The 15854-nt window shown below is 49.5% G+C and overlaps 1 protein-coding gene and 1 non-coding gene across 2 annotated transcripts in view; both read left to right on the forward strand.

The window, feature by feature from the left end:
• The window catches only part of ESYT1 (extended synaptotagmin 1), a 13800-nt gene extending 6980 nt beyond the window's left edge, over nt 1–6820 (forward strand). Inside the window, exons 16-31 of the mRNA XM_006728772.3 lie at nt 132–281; nt 607–762; nt 889–1065; nt 1229–1311; nt 1437–1485; nt 1589–1678; nt 1761–1856; nt 2346–2417; nt 2510–2596; nt 4511–4651; nt 4763–4905; nt 4986–5084; nt 5168–5299; nt 5391–5496; nt 5717–5766; nt 5962–6820. Of these exons, the coding sequence (XP_006728835.1) occupies nt 132–281; nt 607–762; nt 889–1065; nt 1229–1311; nt 1437–1485; nt 1589–1678; nt 1761–1856; nt 2346–2417; nt 2510–2596; nt 4511–4651; nt 4763–4905; nt 4986–5084; nt 5168–5299; nt 5391–5496; nt 5717–5766; nt 5962–6001 (1671 nt within the window). The 3' untranslated portion in view covers nt 6002–6820. The remainder of the gene's footprint in view (nt 1–131; nt 282–606; nt 763–888; nt 1066–1228; nt 1312–1436; nt 1486–1588; nt 1679–1760; nt 1857–2345; nt 2418–2509; nt 2597–4510; nt 4652–4762; nt 4906–4985; nt 5085–5167; nt 5300–5390; nt 5497–5716; nt 5767–5961) is intronic.
• A 7829-nt stretch (nt 6821–14649) lies between these two features.
• On the forward strand, nt 14650–14722 carry TRNAR-CCU (transfer RNA arginine (anticodon CCU)). Its single transcript has one exon. It is a non-coding gene; the product is annotated as a tRNA-Arg (tRNA).
• The last annotated feature ends 1132 nt before the right edge of the window (nt 14723–15854 follow it).

The raw sequence follows: 15854 nt of genomic DNA on the forward strand, positions 1-15854 counted from the left end.
TTAAAAAATAAAATAAATAAATAAAAAATAAAAGGAGTGATTTTATGGTCAATGATGCTTCATTGAAATGATTATGTCTCTGTTTTCCTACTTCACCACATCCCCTCTTCCTCCTCTTCCTGTGCCTCTAGGTGAAGGATGACTCCAGGGCTCTGACGTTAGGGGCACTGACCCTGCCGCTGGCTCGCCTGTTGACTGCCCCTGAACTCACCTTGGACCAGTGGTTCCAGCTCAGCAGCTCTGGCCCAAACTCCAGGCTCTACATGAAACTGGTTATGAGGGTACGGAGACAGAGGAAGTGCTGAGGGTGGTGAGGGGCCTTGTAGATTCCTTGGTACTAGGAGTAAAGAAGAGGAATGCTCTAAGACCTAACGAGCTAGTCTATGTGGAAGCACCTAGCAGACACACAAAAAAATGTTTGTTGACCAAACTGGGGAAAAAATGGTGTATGAGTAGCATGAGTGTGGAAGGAACCCTCTAGAGATGAGCCCAGCCAAGGCAGGGACCTGTTTTCCGAGCCTCTGCTCTGCCCCCAACCCCCACATCCCTTGCCTGCTGATGGCTCGCTGTGCTTCTTCGATTGGACAAGTACACCACCCTCCCCAGATCTTGTACTTGGATTCATCAGAAGTGCACTTTCCCACTGTGCCTGGAACTCCTGGGGCTTGGGACCTGGACAGCGAGAGCCCCCAGACAGGCAGCAGCGTGGATGTCCCACCTCGACCTTCTCACACTACTCCTGATAGTCACTTTGGGACAGAGGTGAGTCTAGATCTGGAAAGGACTAGCTAGGGTCTGTTTCCTAGGTGTGCAAAGCCTGGTTCAGGGCTGGTTTTGACAGGTTTCTCTCTGACTGCCATCTGGTGCCTCTATCTGTCCCTTTTGCAGAATGTGCTTCGGATCCATGTATTAGAGGCCCAGGATCTGATTGCCAAAGACCGTTTCTTGGGGGGACTGGTGAAGGGCAAGTCAGACCCCTATGTCAAACTAAAGCTGGCAGGACGAAGCTTCCGGAGCCGTGTTGTTCGGGAAGATCTCAATCCCCGCTGGAATGAGGTTTTTGAGGTCAGAACTGAGCAGCCAGGACTCCTCCGAGTCCCTTCTTCTCCCCTCTAGCTCTCAGAGTGGTCCGAAAGCCCTCTGGGGTTCGGGTGGTTGAGGGCAAGGTTCCTAGTCATTTGAAGAAGAAAAAGACACAACCCGTCTTTGCACTGTTTTCTCCCACTAGGTGATTGTCACATCAATCCCAGGCCAAGAGCTAGACATTGAGGTTTTTGACAAAGACCTGGACAAGGATGACTTTCTGGGCAGGTGAGAGGGTGAGGGTCCGGAGGGGAAGGCAGGCGAGGCCTCCACAGGCCACGGGAGTCTGGCTCTGGGGAGATGGAGGCTTGGCTCTGACCACTGGCCTCTTGGTCTCTTTTTCTCCTCCACAGGTGCAAAGTGAGTCTCACCGCAGTCCTCAACACCGGCTTCCTCGATGAGGTGAGCAAGGCCTTCGTGACCCCTCCTGACCGTGACCCACGTCTCAGTCCCCTAGCCCCTCGGTCCCCACCCCCCGAAGTCTTAAGCCCGCCTGCGTCCGCAGTGGCTGACCCTGGAGGACGTGCCATCTGGCCGCCTGCACTTGCGTCTGGAGCGTCTGACGCCCCGGCCCACGGCCGCCGAGTTAGAGGAGGTAGGGAAGGGGCTCCGGCTGGGTCACGGCGGGCGCCGGCGTGTCCGGCTCGGCTCCGCAAGCCCGCCGTGTCCTCCCGCAGGTGCTGCAGGTGAACAGTCTGATCCAGACGCAGAAGAGCGCGGAGCTGGCGGCGGCCCTGCTGTCGGTGTATCTGGAGCGGGCAGACGAGCTGCCGGTGAGAGCCACTCCCCGCGCCCCATAGCCCCGGCCCTTCCTCCGCCTCCCTCAGGTTTGGATGCTCCTGGGCCATCTGGAGTAGTAAATTCCAAATTCCTCTTTCCCAGGGTGGTGCTGGGGTGGGAAGAATGGTCTCTTCCAGGCCAGGAGGGTGGTGGCTGTCAAGTAACCACGGGGACCTGCTCGCTGGCCGGGGATGTGATCTGTGAGGGGAGCGGGAGATCGGCCTCACCGTGTAAGACCGTATTTAATATTCAATGCGATAGGGGCGCCTGGGTGGCTCAGTCGGTTAAGCGTCTGCCTTCGGCTCAGGTCATGATCCCAGGGTCCTGGGATCGAGCCCCACGTCGGGCTCCCTGCTCAGCGGGGAGCCTGCTTCTCCCTCTCCCTCTGCCTGCCTCTCTGCCTACTTGTGCTCTTTCTCTGTTAAATAAATAAATAAAATCTTAAAAAAAAAAAAATATTCAACGCGATACTCTCTCTCTAGCTCCGAAAAGGGACCAAGCCTCCCAGCCCTTATGCTACTCTAACCGTCGGAGATACTTCTCATAAGACGAAGGTATTAGGAAATGACGCAGGGCTATCTGGGAGGGATGAGAGCCGCAGAGGAGAGCATTCCAAGCACTGACCATAACCCTTCATCTCCACCAGATAATTGCCCAAACTTCGGCCCCTGTCTGGGACGAGAGTGCCTCCTTTCTCATCAGGAAACCGAACACTGAGAGCCTGGAGCTGCAGGTACCATAAATTCATTCTATGAACATTTTGCCACCACGGGCTAGGCACTGAACCACGCACCGGGTATTCAGAGAGAAGATTTAGTTCTTATCTTGACAAGTGCCACGGTGAAAGGCACTGTGGGGAAATGGCGGAGACAGGAGCGCAGCCCCAGACGACCCCGGAGCTTAAGGGTAAACAGGCTCCAACCAAGAAGAGAAGGAAAAGTCTCAGGCTGAGAAGGGAATGAGGAGAAAGACGGCAAACTAGATCCAAGAGGCAGAGAGGAGCAGGAGCAAAAGGGCTCCTGACTCATGTTAAGAATGTGGATTTATCCTAAAGGCATAGGGAAACATTTGAAGGAGTGAGGGGTGACATACCCAGATTTGCCCTTTACAAAGATTCTGCTGACAGCAGGGCGAAGGGCGGACTGAAGGAAGATGGTGCTGGAGGCAGGGAGGTCAGCTATCAGGCTCTGAAGCAAGACATGGTGAAGGCCGATGGTATTTATTTTATTTATTTAAAGATTTTATTTTTTTTTTATTAAAAAAAATTTTTTTTTAATTTTATTTATTTGAGAGTGAGAGAGAGAGAGAGCCCAAGAGGGGGTAGGGTCAGAGGGAGAAGCAGACTCCTCGCTGAGCAGGGAGCCCGACGTGGGACTCGATCCCAGGACTCCGGGATCATGACCTGAGCTGAAGGCAGTCGCAAAGCAGGAGTTTTTGAATTTGAGATCTCTGAGACCATCCAAGGGGAGACAGCCATTCAGAAGGTATGGTGTTCTTGCCTCTCCCTCTTGTTTGAGCACCATGGGCAAGCCCCCGTAGCACCTGTAGTCCCAGGTGTGAACAAGCAGCCTGAGGGCCTAGAGAGTGAGAAGACCCAGGAGGGACGGTTGAGCAGTGACGCAGTGATGGAGCAGACGGAGGAAGAGGGCCAAAGGGCCTGAGGTGTCGCCGGGGCAGGGGGGCATTTGCCAGGACAGAAGCGGGTCTGAAAAGATAGGAAGTGGCCAAATGTTTCGGAGAAACAAAATGAGATGACTATGACTGACTTTGAAACGGAGGTAACTGATATTTGGAGCAACTTCAGTGGCACGAATGGAGTAGAAACTGGATTTCACGGGGTTGAAGGGTGAACAAAAGTAAAGAGGTATGGGAGCCGGGACAGGGGGCTGGAGGTAATATAGGGATGCTTTTCCTCTTCTGGAGTGTGAGGAGTCAAAGACCTTCTGAAATTGGTAAAATAATTAGAGAATTACGTCAACAGAAACCAAGAGACCTTAGAATAACGTAACTGGGGCGCCTGGGTGGCTCAGTTGGTTTAGCGACTGCCTTCGGCTCAGGTCATGATCCTGGAGTCCCGGGATCGAGTCCCGCATCGGGCTCCCTGCTCGGCAGGGAGTCTGCTTCTCCCTCTGACCCTCCTCCCTCTCATGCTCTCTGTCTCTCATTCTCTCTGTCTCAAATAAATAAAATCTTTAAAAAAAAAAGAATAACGTAACTGTTCCCAGCACTAGCAGAGATGTCCGTGAGCTCCGTTCCTGCCCTCGCACAGCCGGGAATGAGGAGACACTGAAGCTGGCAAATCGGGAGAGATACAGGCGTATTAGCTAGAATGATGCTAGAACTCGGAAGACAGGAAGGGTTTGCAGGTCCGTCCATCTGGAGTGTGGAAATGAGGGGTGGATGGGCAGGAGCCATGCAATTCCACGTTTGCTGTGCTTTTTCTCCACCCTGTGCAGCTATTACAGCCCTCGGGTGTGATCTGTGACAGCTTAGGAAGTAGAGCACAGTCCAGTCTGGTTAGGAAAGGAAGCGGGGCCAGCGACATGGCTGCCCTGTGGCCGTCACAAAGGGGAGTCTCTCTCCAAAACCACCCAAGCGTTTGGACCTAGAACACCAGGGTTAAGTCGTTTGCCTCTTGATTCCACAGGTTCGGGGTGAGGGGATGGGCACATTGGGCTCGTTCTCCCTGCCCCTCTCGGAGCTACTCGCGGCTGACCAGCTCTGCCTGGACCGCTGGTTCATGCTTAACAATGGTCAAGGGCAGGTGCTGCTGAGGGCACAGCTTGGGGTGAGTGCCAGGACCTGGCGGGCCGAGGGGGGCCGGAGACCAGGGGCTGTGTTCTCACAGCCAGGGCGCTGAGCGGGGCCCGGCCCAGTCACCGCCCTCTCGCCTGCCCAGATCCTGGCGTCGCAGCACTCGGGAGTGGAAGCGCACAGCCGCAGCCGCTCCTCTCTGAGCGAAGACCCGGAGCTCGGCGGCGGGCTCCCGCCCAGCGCCTCCTCAGCGCCAGAGCTGCGGCAGCGCCTGCCACACGGTGACAGGTGAGGGGCCGGAACGTGGAGGATGAGCTGCGCGCGCCCTGGCCCTGCCTCCTCCCAGCCCTGTCTCCGTCTCCCCACAGCGCGCTGGAGGCCCCAGCCGGGCCGCTGGGCCAGGTGAGACTGACCGTCTGGTACTACAGTGAAGACCGGAAGCTGGTCAGCATCGTTCACAGCTGCCGGTGAGACCCCCGTGCGCCCTCCCGTCCCGGCTCGTGGCCGCCCTCCCCTTGGGCTGCCTTCTCACCTTCATCTTCCTGTGCAGGGCCCTTCGACAGAATGGACGGGAGCCCCCTGACCCCTACGTGTCACTGCTGCTACTGCCAGACAAGAACCGGGGCACCAAGAGGAAGACCTCACAGAAGAAGAGGACCCTAAACCCTGACTTCAACGAACGGTCAGTCAGTAGGCATTCAGGTGGAGCTGGGCGGCTCGGGAGGGAGCCCCTGCCTCTAACACCCAGCTCCCCCCGCACCCCCCTCCGCCAGATTTGAGTGGGAACTGCTCCTGGATGAGGCCCTGAAGCGAAAGCTGGACGTCTCTGTGAAGTCTAATTCCTCCTTCATGTCAAGAGAGCGTGAGCTGCTGGGGAAGGTAAGAGGGCGAGGATGAGCAAGGCGGAGGTGAGGCTTGGGAGCTGCTGGGAGCAAGGCTGTCATCCCTCAGGGACTTAGGGAGGAAGCACCGCAGGTGACACTCCTATACGTGTGAGCCGATCCCCTCGGCACTGGTCTGGAGCAGGAGTGTGTGACGATGGGATGTGGTCTCTGGAGACCTCAGAGTAACATCTGGCCCCCACCATCCTCCAATGCAGGTGCAGCTGGACCTTGCTGAGCTAGACCTTTCCCAGGGAGCGGCCCAATGGTGAGTATCTGGTGGGCTGGGGGTGGGCCTGGAGAGTTAAGCAGGAGAAATCCCAACCATGGGAAGGGAGAAAAGAATGCATGCTGAGGGGAGAACCAGTGACTGTCTGCAGTACAGGAGCCCTTGGGTCATGCTTCATTTCTAAGAGGACGCAAGTCCCCTTTCTGCCTGAGCCTTCTCTGCTTCTTCCCACAGGTATGACCTCGTGGATGACAAGGACAAGGGCAGCTCCTAGGCGCCAAAGATTCCCAGCCTGACCACCGTCTCCTTGCCTTGCCCCTCGCTGCATCACCACCTCAATGTGATGAGCCTAAAGCTAGGGCCCGAGGGCAGAGTCTGTGCCCCTCAGCCCTCTCACCTCCCAGGCCCGTGCTGGGGCCTTTGCCTGACCAAAGAGGAGGACCACATGTCGCCCTTTACTGCATGGCCTTTATCCTTCTGGGCTCCCGGGGCAGAGAGCCAAGCTGGCTGTTTCCCGCTCCGCCTGCACAGTCTCCTCCTTTCACCCCAACTCCTCAGGGCCCTCTGTGCCTGTGCCGGCCGCTGGCAGCGCCAACAGTGGCCTTCGCTCATGCCAAATACAGCTTCTGGAAAGACCTCTTCTCCTTAATCGGATGGCCGCCTTCCCTACCATGCACGGTCAGGGAGGGCAGAGCCATGGGTGGGAAGGTGGACGGGCTAACCACTCAAGCCAAGAGCCTCTGGGACTACTGCGTGTCGTCAGCGTACGGTAACCCAGGTCCCCGTGTCCAGTTCTGCGCCCCCCTTCTCCTCAAGTCTGTCCCGAAAATTACACCTGCTGTGATGACTAGGGCCAGTCTTTTGATTCACTCTGGGAACGAGAACGCTCAGCCACTACTTGAAGACTTAGAATCTCTATCAGTCTTGGGCCTCTGGCTGGTGCCTTGCGGTGGGCCTTGGAGGACTGGAGCCAGCCGGGCCGGTATTTGGTTCAGGTGTCTAGGCTGTTAACTCACTGACTAGAACTGAATCTCTTGGTTTTGCACCAACTCTGCCAATCCTCTATCTTATATTAAACATTATACTCAAACCAGCTGTGGCTCTTTTTCTCTTTTTTTTTTTTTTAAGATTTTATTTATTTCTTTGAGACAGAGAGAATGAGAGACAGAGAGCATGAGAGGGAGGAGGGTCAGAGGGAGAAGCAGGCTCCCCGCCGAGCAGGGAGCCCGATGCGGGACTCGATCCCGGGACTCCAGGATCATGACCTGAGCCGAAGGCAGTCGCTTAACCAACTGAGCCACCCAGGCGCCCTGTGGCTCTTTTTCTTAAGGACACGGAATCCAGCCTACTGTCACTATTTGCAGGTGACATTACATAGAGGAAATCCTAAAGACTCCACCAAAAAACCGTTAGAACTAAAACTTCAGTAAAGGTGCAGGATACAAAATCAACATACAAAAATCTGTCGCATTTCTATACACCAACAGCTATTAGGTAAAACAATCCCACTTACAGTTGCTTCAAAGAGAATAAAATACCTAGAAATAAATTTAACCAAGGAGGTGAAAGACCCGTACACTGAAAAGTTTGCGACATTAAGGAAAGGAACTGAAGACACAAATAAATGACACGACATTCCATGCTCAGGGACACAAGTATTGTTAAAATGGCCATACTATCCAAAACAAGCTAGAGAGTCAATGCGCTCCCTATCAAGAGTCCAATGGCATCTTCCACAGAAATAATCCTAAAATGTGTACGGAACCACAAAAGTCCCCAAACAGCCAGAGCAATCTTGAGAAGAACAAAGCCAGAGGCATCACACTATGTGATAAAGCTACAGTAATCAAAACGGTATGGTGTTGGCATAAAAACACACAGATAAACAGAACAGAGAGCCCAGAAACAAACCCACACCATACAGGCTTCCCCTGCTATCTGAAAGTACAGCGTTCCTGTGAAACCTTTTGTACACCAAAATGACTGATATAAAGTGAAAAATCAATTACCGTTAATTTAGACGGAGAAATTTTTGAGAATTCCCAGACCCCACAAATAATCTCTTTTAGGCGTCTCAGACACATCTTGCTAACGGACATACAAAATAAATTCAAATAAAGCACAGATGCTCCTAGTCCAAAGCTCTGGCATTCGGATGCTGCATGTATGCCTAGGAAGAAACTTGGGGGGCCACTCTCCCAGTGTGGGGTGCTCACTGCCTCCATGATGGCTCACTGGCAAAACAAAAGCTGAATGACATTTTTGCTTTTTACCCTTCTTCGTAAAAGCAAAAATTCCCTTCGGATTTCTTTTGGTTAGTGAAAACAAGTCTTAATGTAGGTCTTTCTTAAAAGCAAAGTGGCCTAACGTGAACTTTCACAAAGCAGGGGTTATCTGCGTAAGGCTAACTACTTTATGACAAAGGAGCCAAGTATTCTAGAGAATGGGGAAAGGACAGTCTCTTTAATAAATGGCACTGGGAAAACTAGACAGCCACATGGCAAAAACAATGAGACTGGACCACTATCTACACCCTACACAAAAATTAACTAAAAATGGGTTAAACACTTGAATGTAAGACCAGAAACCACAGGCGCCTGGGTGGCTCAGTTGGTTAGGCGACTGCCTTCGGCTCAGGTCATGATCCTGGAGTCCCTGGATCGAGTCCCGCATTGGGCTCCCTGCTCGGCAGGGAGTCTGCTTTGCCCTCTGACCCTATCCCCTCTCGTGTGTTCTCTCTCTCTCATTCTCTCTCTCTCTCAAATAAATAAAAAATCTTTAAAAAAAAAAAAAAAGACCAGAAACCACAAAACTAGAAAAAATATGCGATAAGCTCTTTGACACAGGTCTTGGCAATGACATTTTTTTTTAAGATTTTATTTATTTATTTGAGAGAGAGAATGAGAGAGAGAGAGAGCACATGAGAGGGGGGAGGGTCAGAGGGAGAAGCAGACCCCCTGCCGAGCAAGGAGCCCGATATGGGACTCGATCCCGGGACTCCAGGATCATGACCTGAGCCGAAGGCAGTCGCCTAACCAACTGAGCCACCAGGCGCCCGGCAATGACATTTTTTAATGTGATACCCAAAAGCAAAGGCAACAAAAGCAAAAATAATCACCTACATCAAACTAAAAAGTTCCCGCACCGCATACGAAACCAACAAAATGAAAAGGCAAACTACCGAATGGGAGAAAATATTTGCAAATCTGATAGGGCATTAATATTTGAAATATATAAAGAACTCACACAACACAATAGCAAAAAAAAAAAAATCCAATTAAAAAAATGGGCAGATCTGAATAGACATTTTTTCAAAGATGTACAGATGGCCAACAAGTACCTGAAAAGATAGTCACCATCACAAATCATCAGGGAAATGCAAATTTAAACCACAATCAGACATCACCTCACACCTGTTAGAACGGCTATCATCACAAAGACCAGAAAAAACAAGTGTGGGTGAGAAAAGGAACCCTCGTACACTGTTGGTGGGATATAAACTAGTGCAAGCACTAGGGAAAACAGCATGGAGGGCCCTCAAAAAATTAAAATAGAACTGCCATGTGATCCAACAATTCCACTTCTGGTATACATCTAAAGGAAATCACTACCTCAAAAAGATACCTGAACCCCCATATTCACTGCAGCATTATTTACGATAGCCAAGACAGAGAAACAACCTAAGTGACCACTGAAGAATGAATAGGTAAAGAAATGTGGGGTGTGCATGTGTGTATACACACACACACATACACTCATACACACACATCGGAATATTATGCAGTCATAAAAGGAAGAAAATCTTACCACTTGCAACAACATGGATGGACCTCGAGAGCATTATGCTAAGTGAAACAAGTCAAAGCCAAATACTGTATGATCTCACTTACATGTGGAATCTAATAATAATACTAAAAAAAAGCTCATAGATACAGAGAACATATTGGTGATTCCAGAGGTGGAGGTTGGGGGATGGGAGAAATGGGTGAAGGGGGTCAAAAGACACAAACTTCCGGGGCACCTGGGTGGCTCAGTCGTTAAGTGTCTGCCTTCAGCTCAGGTCACGATCCCAGGGTCCCGGGATCGAGCCCCGCATCAGGCTCCCTGCTCGGCGGGAAGCCTGCTTCTCCCTCTCCCACGCCCCCTGCTTGTGTTCCCTCTCTCGCTGTGTCTCTCTCTGTCAAATAAATAAAAATAAAATCTTTAAAAAAAAAAAAAAAGACACAAACTTCCAGCTATAAAATAAGACCTGGGACGCAACGTACAGCATCGTGACTATGGTTAATAATACCATACTGTATATTTGAAAGTTGCTAAGGCAAGAGATCTGAAAAGTTCTCATCACAAGGAAAAAAATTTGTAACTACGGAAGGTGATAGATGTTAACTGTTAACTAGACTTACTGTTCATTTTGAGATGTATACAAATAATATGTTGTATACCTGAAACGAATGTAATGTTCTATGTCAATGTTAATTTTTTTAAATAAAAAAGGGAAAAAATGCAAGCTAAACTTAAAAAAAAAAAAGGCTTTCGATTTATGAATCATGTCAATTTAATTAGTGGTCACAACCTACTGTGGATGCAGCCACTGACAATGTTGGTTCCGTTGAGGATGGTCAAGGGACCTGTGTGAAGTGGCTCCTTTTGAGTTTCTCAGTAAGACTCATTCCCAGTCGGGGCGCCTGAGTGGCTCAGTTGTTAAGCATCTGCCTTCGGCTCAGGTCATGATTCCAGGTCCTGGGATCGAGCCCCGCATCGGGCTCCCTGCTCTGCGGGAGGCCTGCTTCTACCTCTCCCACTCCCCCTGCTGTATTCCCTCTCTCGCTGTGTTTCTCTCTATCAAATAAATAAATAAAATCTTTAAAAAAAAAAAAAAAGAAAGAAAGACTCGTTCCCAGTCACAGGGACGAATGAAGGCAGTTACCCGTCTGCCGTCCGCTGTCCGTTATGATCTCGTGGGCTGTGCAGGGAAAGGACTCCTAAGCCATGAACCTGGAAGCTCTGCGCCCCAGCACGGGACCACAGTGTGTCTTAGTGGCAGGTGTCACCATATCCACAAAGGCTTCAGGCCTACGTGATGGGCTGCAAAATGAGAAATATTTTCTAACCATTCAGATATGCTCACTTTGAGCTCTGCTCCCTTTGGACCCTTCCTTAAATGGCAGCTAGAGAAGCTGCACTCTGTCCAACTACCAGATGGAAAGAGAGTGGGGAGGGGGTGGGGAGGAAGAGCAGATTACTGAAAATAGGCTCAGTGGACCAGGTGATTTCAGAACTGCCTTTGGGGGGGGGGGGGATGCTTTATCATCTTCTCTGGAAGAATATAAACCTTAGGATGCTGTCCACTGGGAGGAGAGGAAAGGCTCAGGGGGAAAAACTAAACTCAGTTCCACAAGGTGTTGTCAAAATTCACCTTATTAGCAAAAGCTGAATTTAAACTTCACGCCACCCATGAACGAAGCTCCTATTTTTTTTCAATAACTCTTGTGTACTCACTGCTGGTCTTCTGCTGTCTCCGTTTCCTTCCCATCAACTTAAGAGGATTCTCAAGGGGTGCCTGGGTGGCTCAGTCGTTAAGCGTCTGCCTTTGGCTCAGGTCATGATCCCAGGGTCCTGGGATCGAGCCCCACATTGGGCTCCCTGCTCGGTGGGAAGCCTGCTTCTCACTCTCCCACTCCCCCTGCTTGTGTTCCCTCTCTCGCTATCTCTCTCTCTGTCAAATAAATAAATAAAATCTTTTTTTTTTTTTTAAAGAGGATTCTCAAGCCTTGACCATGAGCAAGAGGACACAGCTGCCCTCCCCCCAACCCAGAAACTTAATTAAGGAAGGAAAACCCAAAAAACACAGGGCAGAGAAACTTACATTTCTAAAGTCTCTTAGCGAGTTGTTCAATACTGGGCATGTGGCCCAAGGCCTGCTGGCCTAGCTGGCTTCAGATAATACAAACAGGGATCTTGCAATGTGTGTGATTTTAAGAAGCACTCTTGGTCTAGTTCATCATTCAAGTAATTACATTTCCAGAAAACTAGAGGACATGGCACAAATTCTCCCATCCAGAAGGTCCCTAATCTTTCCCAACCTTTGCCAGTTAGGGGCATATAAGGGAGGAGGTACTGATCTACATACTAAATGCAAGACGAGACACAATTCAGTACATTGTTGTACTTATATAGACAAAGATGGAACAAATTAAGGGTCATTAATCACAAGAATTAAACAAATGTACATCTGTTACTTCTCAAACAGCCGGCCTTGGACACTAACACATACAAGATGCCTGCCTCTTCCGGAGAAAGGTAGATACCACTGCGCACGGGGACACTGTCACCAATGTCTGCAAATATGACCCTCTTTTTTTTTTTTTTTTTAAGTTTTATTTATTTAAGTAATCTCTACCCTCCGTGTGGAGCTCGAACTCACAAGCCAAGATCAGGAGTCATAGGTTCGGAGCTCGCCAGGCACCCCACAAATACTACTCTCTTGAAATGTGGCGGGGCGCCTGGGTGGCTCAGTCGTTAAGCGGCTGCCTTCGGCTCAGGTCGTGATCCCAGGGTCCTGGGATCGAGCCCCGCATCGGGCTCCCCGCTCGGTGGGGAGCCTGCTTCTCCCTCTGCCTCTGCCTGCCTCTCTGCCTACTTGTGCTCTCTCTCTCTGTCAAATAAATAATAAATAAAAATCTTTAAAAAAAAAAAAAAGAAATGTGGCTTTACAGGCCCAACGGGCTGTGGTCCACTGGGTGTAGCAGTACTGTCGACTGCCCAACAGCCGTTTCCCCTCTTCCCGACACACGGAATCCCAGAGCATTCCTGGTGGCAGCGTGCCGGCCCCGGGGCGCTCATCACGATCCTCTCTGCTAGATGCTCTTTCCCAGCCTCCCCTGTAACTTGGGGTGGCTCTGTGTAGCCCCAGCTTTAGTCAGTAAGATGTAAGAGGAAGTCAGTTGGGGACTGGAGTGTCAACAGAAGAAAGCCCTCACTGCCTCCTTCCTTTCTGGCTGGGTCACTGTAGGAAGGATGTGACGCCTGGAGCTGAAGCAGCCTTTTTTAAGGCCATGAGGTGACTAACATAAGGAGGAAAAACTAGCTTGATTAAGGAATACATATTTTAAAAATTAGGATCATGCGGCATATACATACAATGAAATATTATTTAGCCATTAAAAAAAAAAGGAAAACTTGCCATTTGCAACAATATGGATGGACCTCTAGGGCATTATGCTAAATGAAGTTAAGTCAGAGAAAGGCAAATACTGGGGCGCCTGGGTGGCTCAGTCGTGAAGCGTCTGCCTTCGGCTCGGGTCATGATCCCAGGGTCCTGGGATCGAGCCCTGCATCGGGCTCCCTGCTCCGAGGGAGGCCTGCTTCTCCCTCTCCCACTCCCCCTGCTTGTGTTCCCTCTCTCGCTGTGTCTCTCTCTGTCAAATAAATAAATAAAATCTTTAAAGAAGAAAAAAAAGGCCTACTCAAGGGGCGCCTGGGGGGGCTCAGTCGGTTAAGCGTCTGCTGGGGTTGGGATTCCAGGGTCCTTAGATCGAGCCTCGCATCGGGCTCCCTGCTCCGTGGGAAGCCTGCTTCTCCCTCTCCCACTCCCCCTGCTTGTGTTCCCTCTCTCACTGTGTCTCTCTGTCAAATAAATAAATAAAATCTTAAAAAAAAAAAAAAAGGCAAATACTGTATGACCTCACTTAACTGTAAAAACAAAACACTGAGCTCACAGATTCAGAAAACAGAATGGTTGTGCGGGGAGGGGAGGGACAGCTCCGACTGTAGGCGAAGTAGGCGAAGAGGGTCAAAAGGAACAAACTTCCAGTTATAAAATGAATAAGTCCTGGAGATGTAATGTACATGTGCATCGGAACTATAGTTAATAATACTGTAGTGCATATCTGAAAGTTGCTAAGATTAGAGATAAGTTTTCATCATAAGAAAAAAATTTTTTTCTAACTATGTGTGGTGATGGACGTTAATTAAACTCATTGTGGTGATTATCTCACAATGTATAAAAATACAGAATCATGTTACACACCTAAAACTAATGTTACATGTCCATTATACCTCAATAGAAAGAAGAAAAAGGACTAAAAATCTAGGATCAGGCAAATAAGAGTGATTATATACACAAAACCGAACATAAGAAAGGTACAAAGCATAAAGGGGAGCTAAGAGAGCATCTGAGGGGCCTTATATCACCTCTGCAAATCTATGTCTACCGAACACTTCCAACCCACTCTACCCCTTAAAATTCTTTACCTTTATTTACACAGAGCTCACTCTGGCCTCCTCTGAAATCTGGCTCACCTCCCAAGAGACCTCACTCACCTGGAGCACCCTCAAGGGGAGACTGCTCCCTTCCGTGAACCCCATATTCTTATTCTGGGAGGTGGGGTCCACATTCTCCTTGCATCCCAATGCTGCTTCCCCACTGTTATTCTCAGAGCAGTAAAAATCTCAGCTCCTTTGGAGTTGATGCCAATCTGATACACCGTCTCTACCTTCTCTCATCTCGGTCATTCACTAAATACACAGGCACTCAATAGTTACTGAAGGGTATGGCACCCGGAATACTGTTGCCATCCTGGCGTCTTCAATGTATAATGTAGGTTATTCAATAATTAACATCATAGTTCCTCACTGGGGTGGACAATGTAGGTTCCCTCCCCAATGTCCTTTCTACTCCTCCCCATTTGGACTGACTCCAATACACCTCCAATGGCAGACAAACCCTGACTGGCCCGTCAGAGTAACACCATCCTCTTTGTCACAGGGGCCGGCAAAACCCCCATGCCTAAGCCAAACAGGGCACGTTATTTCCCTAGTCATGGTGATTAATTCAAGGGTTGATGGGCATTTTTCTGTCAGTCTAGTCAGAGTGAAGTTCAGGAACTGATTCCGATGGTGAAGAAAAGCTCACTCTGCTGCGCCTGGCTGGCTCAGTCAGTAGAGCATGAGACTCCTAATCTCAGGGTCATGAGTTCAAGCCCCATGTTGGACGTAAAGCCTATTTAAAAATAATAATAATAAATACTTCCAAATTAAAAAAAGAAAAGCTCCCTCTCTTCCTCTTGTGGTATAAGGATGTGATACCTGTGCAGCTCAGCTGGGGAATCCAAGTAAGAAGCTAACAAATGGAGGACAGTGACAAGAAAATTAGAAAATCCCTTTGCGATGTCATGAAATCTCTGGATCAAAATGAACTTGAATCCCACCCTACCTCTTGACTTTTCAATTGCATAAGCCAATGAATCCTCTTTATTGGTTAGCCAGTTTTAGTCAGATTTTTGCTATTTGCAACTGAAAAAGCCCTAAGGAACATTCTCCTCAGATCCAATAACCTTCACCTCCCTACCCTTTCAATCATTCACTCTCATGGCCACTCAACCTAGTTCCTGTCTTCCTCTATATCCTTTGAAATTTTAATCTCAAATGCACTATTTTCTCCAACTATCTTACTTCTTCAACCTCGAGACCCAAGCCTGTTGGTGACTTTCTATAGTCTCTCAATCTAATAGGCCACTTTTTTTTTTTTTAAAGTAAGCTCTACACCCAATGTGGGGCTTGAACTTATGACCCTGAGATCAAGGGTCGCACGCTCTATCCTCTGAGCCAGCCAGATGCCCCAATAGGCCACTTTTATACTCATTTCTCTATGTGGCCCAGACCACAAACCCTCTTGGACTCAGACTCCCAATCGCTTCCATGGTCATCCATCATCCCTACCCCACAACACTGTTCTAGCTCATTCATCCAAGCAGCTGAGTACTGCTGAACGGAGGAGATCACTCCCTCGTGGGTTGGTTCCATTACAAGCTCGATCTCCCACAGCAACCGCCCTCCATGCTGCCCAGCAAGTTCATGCAGGGAGCACACAGCAGACACTCGGGAAATGTCAAATGAGTATCTGTGACGGGGTCCCCAGTAAGCCATCTCCCGCTTTTCATCACACCTGTTTCAAACCTTCACGACTTTCTCAAGCCACCTCCTCCTCTTTCTTCTTTTAGCAAATCAATCACCTCATGTTCTACTATAGGGTAAAAATACCTGGGAACTCTCTCGATCTCCTGAATCCCGAATCTATCTCCTTATAAGTAACTTACTAGTGTCAGTTCCCTTTTATCCAGATAGCC

This window comes from Leptonychotes weddellii, chromosome 5, assembly GCF_054177405.1.
Source record: "Leptonychotes weddellii isolate Sample4059 chromosome 5, ASM5417740v2, whole genome shotgun sequence".
Taxonomy (NCBI): domain Eukaryota; kingdom Metazoa; phylum Chordata; class Mammalia; order Carnivora; family Phocidae; genus Leptonychotes; species Leptonychotes weddellii.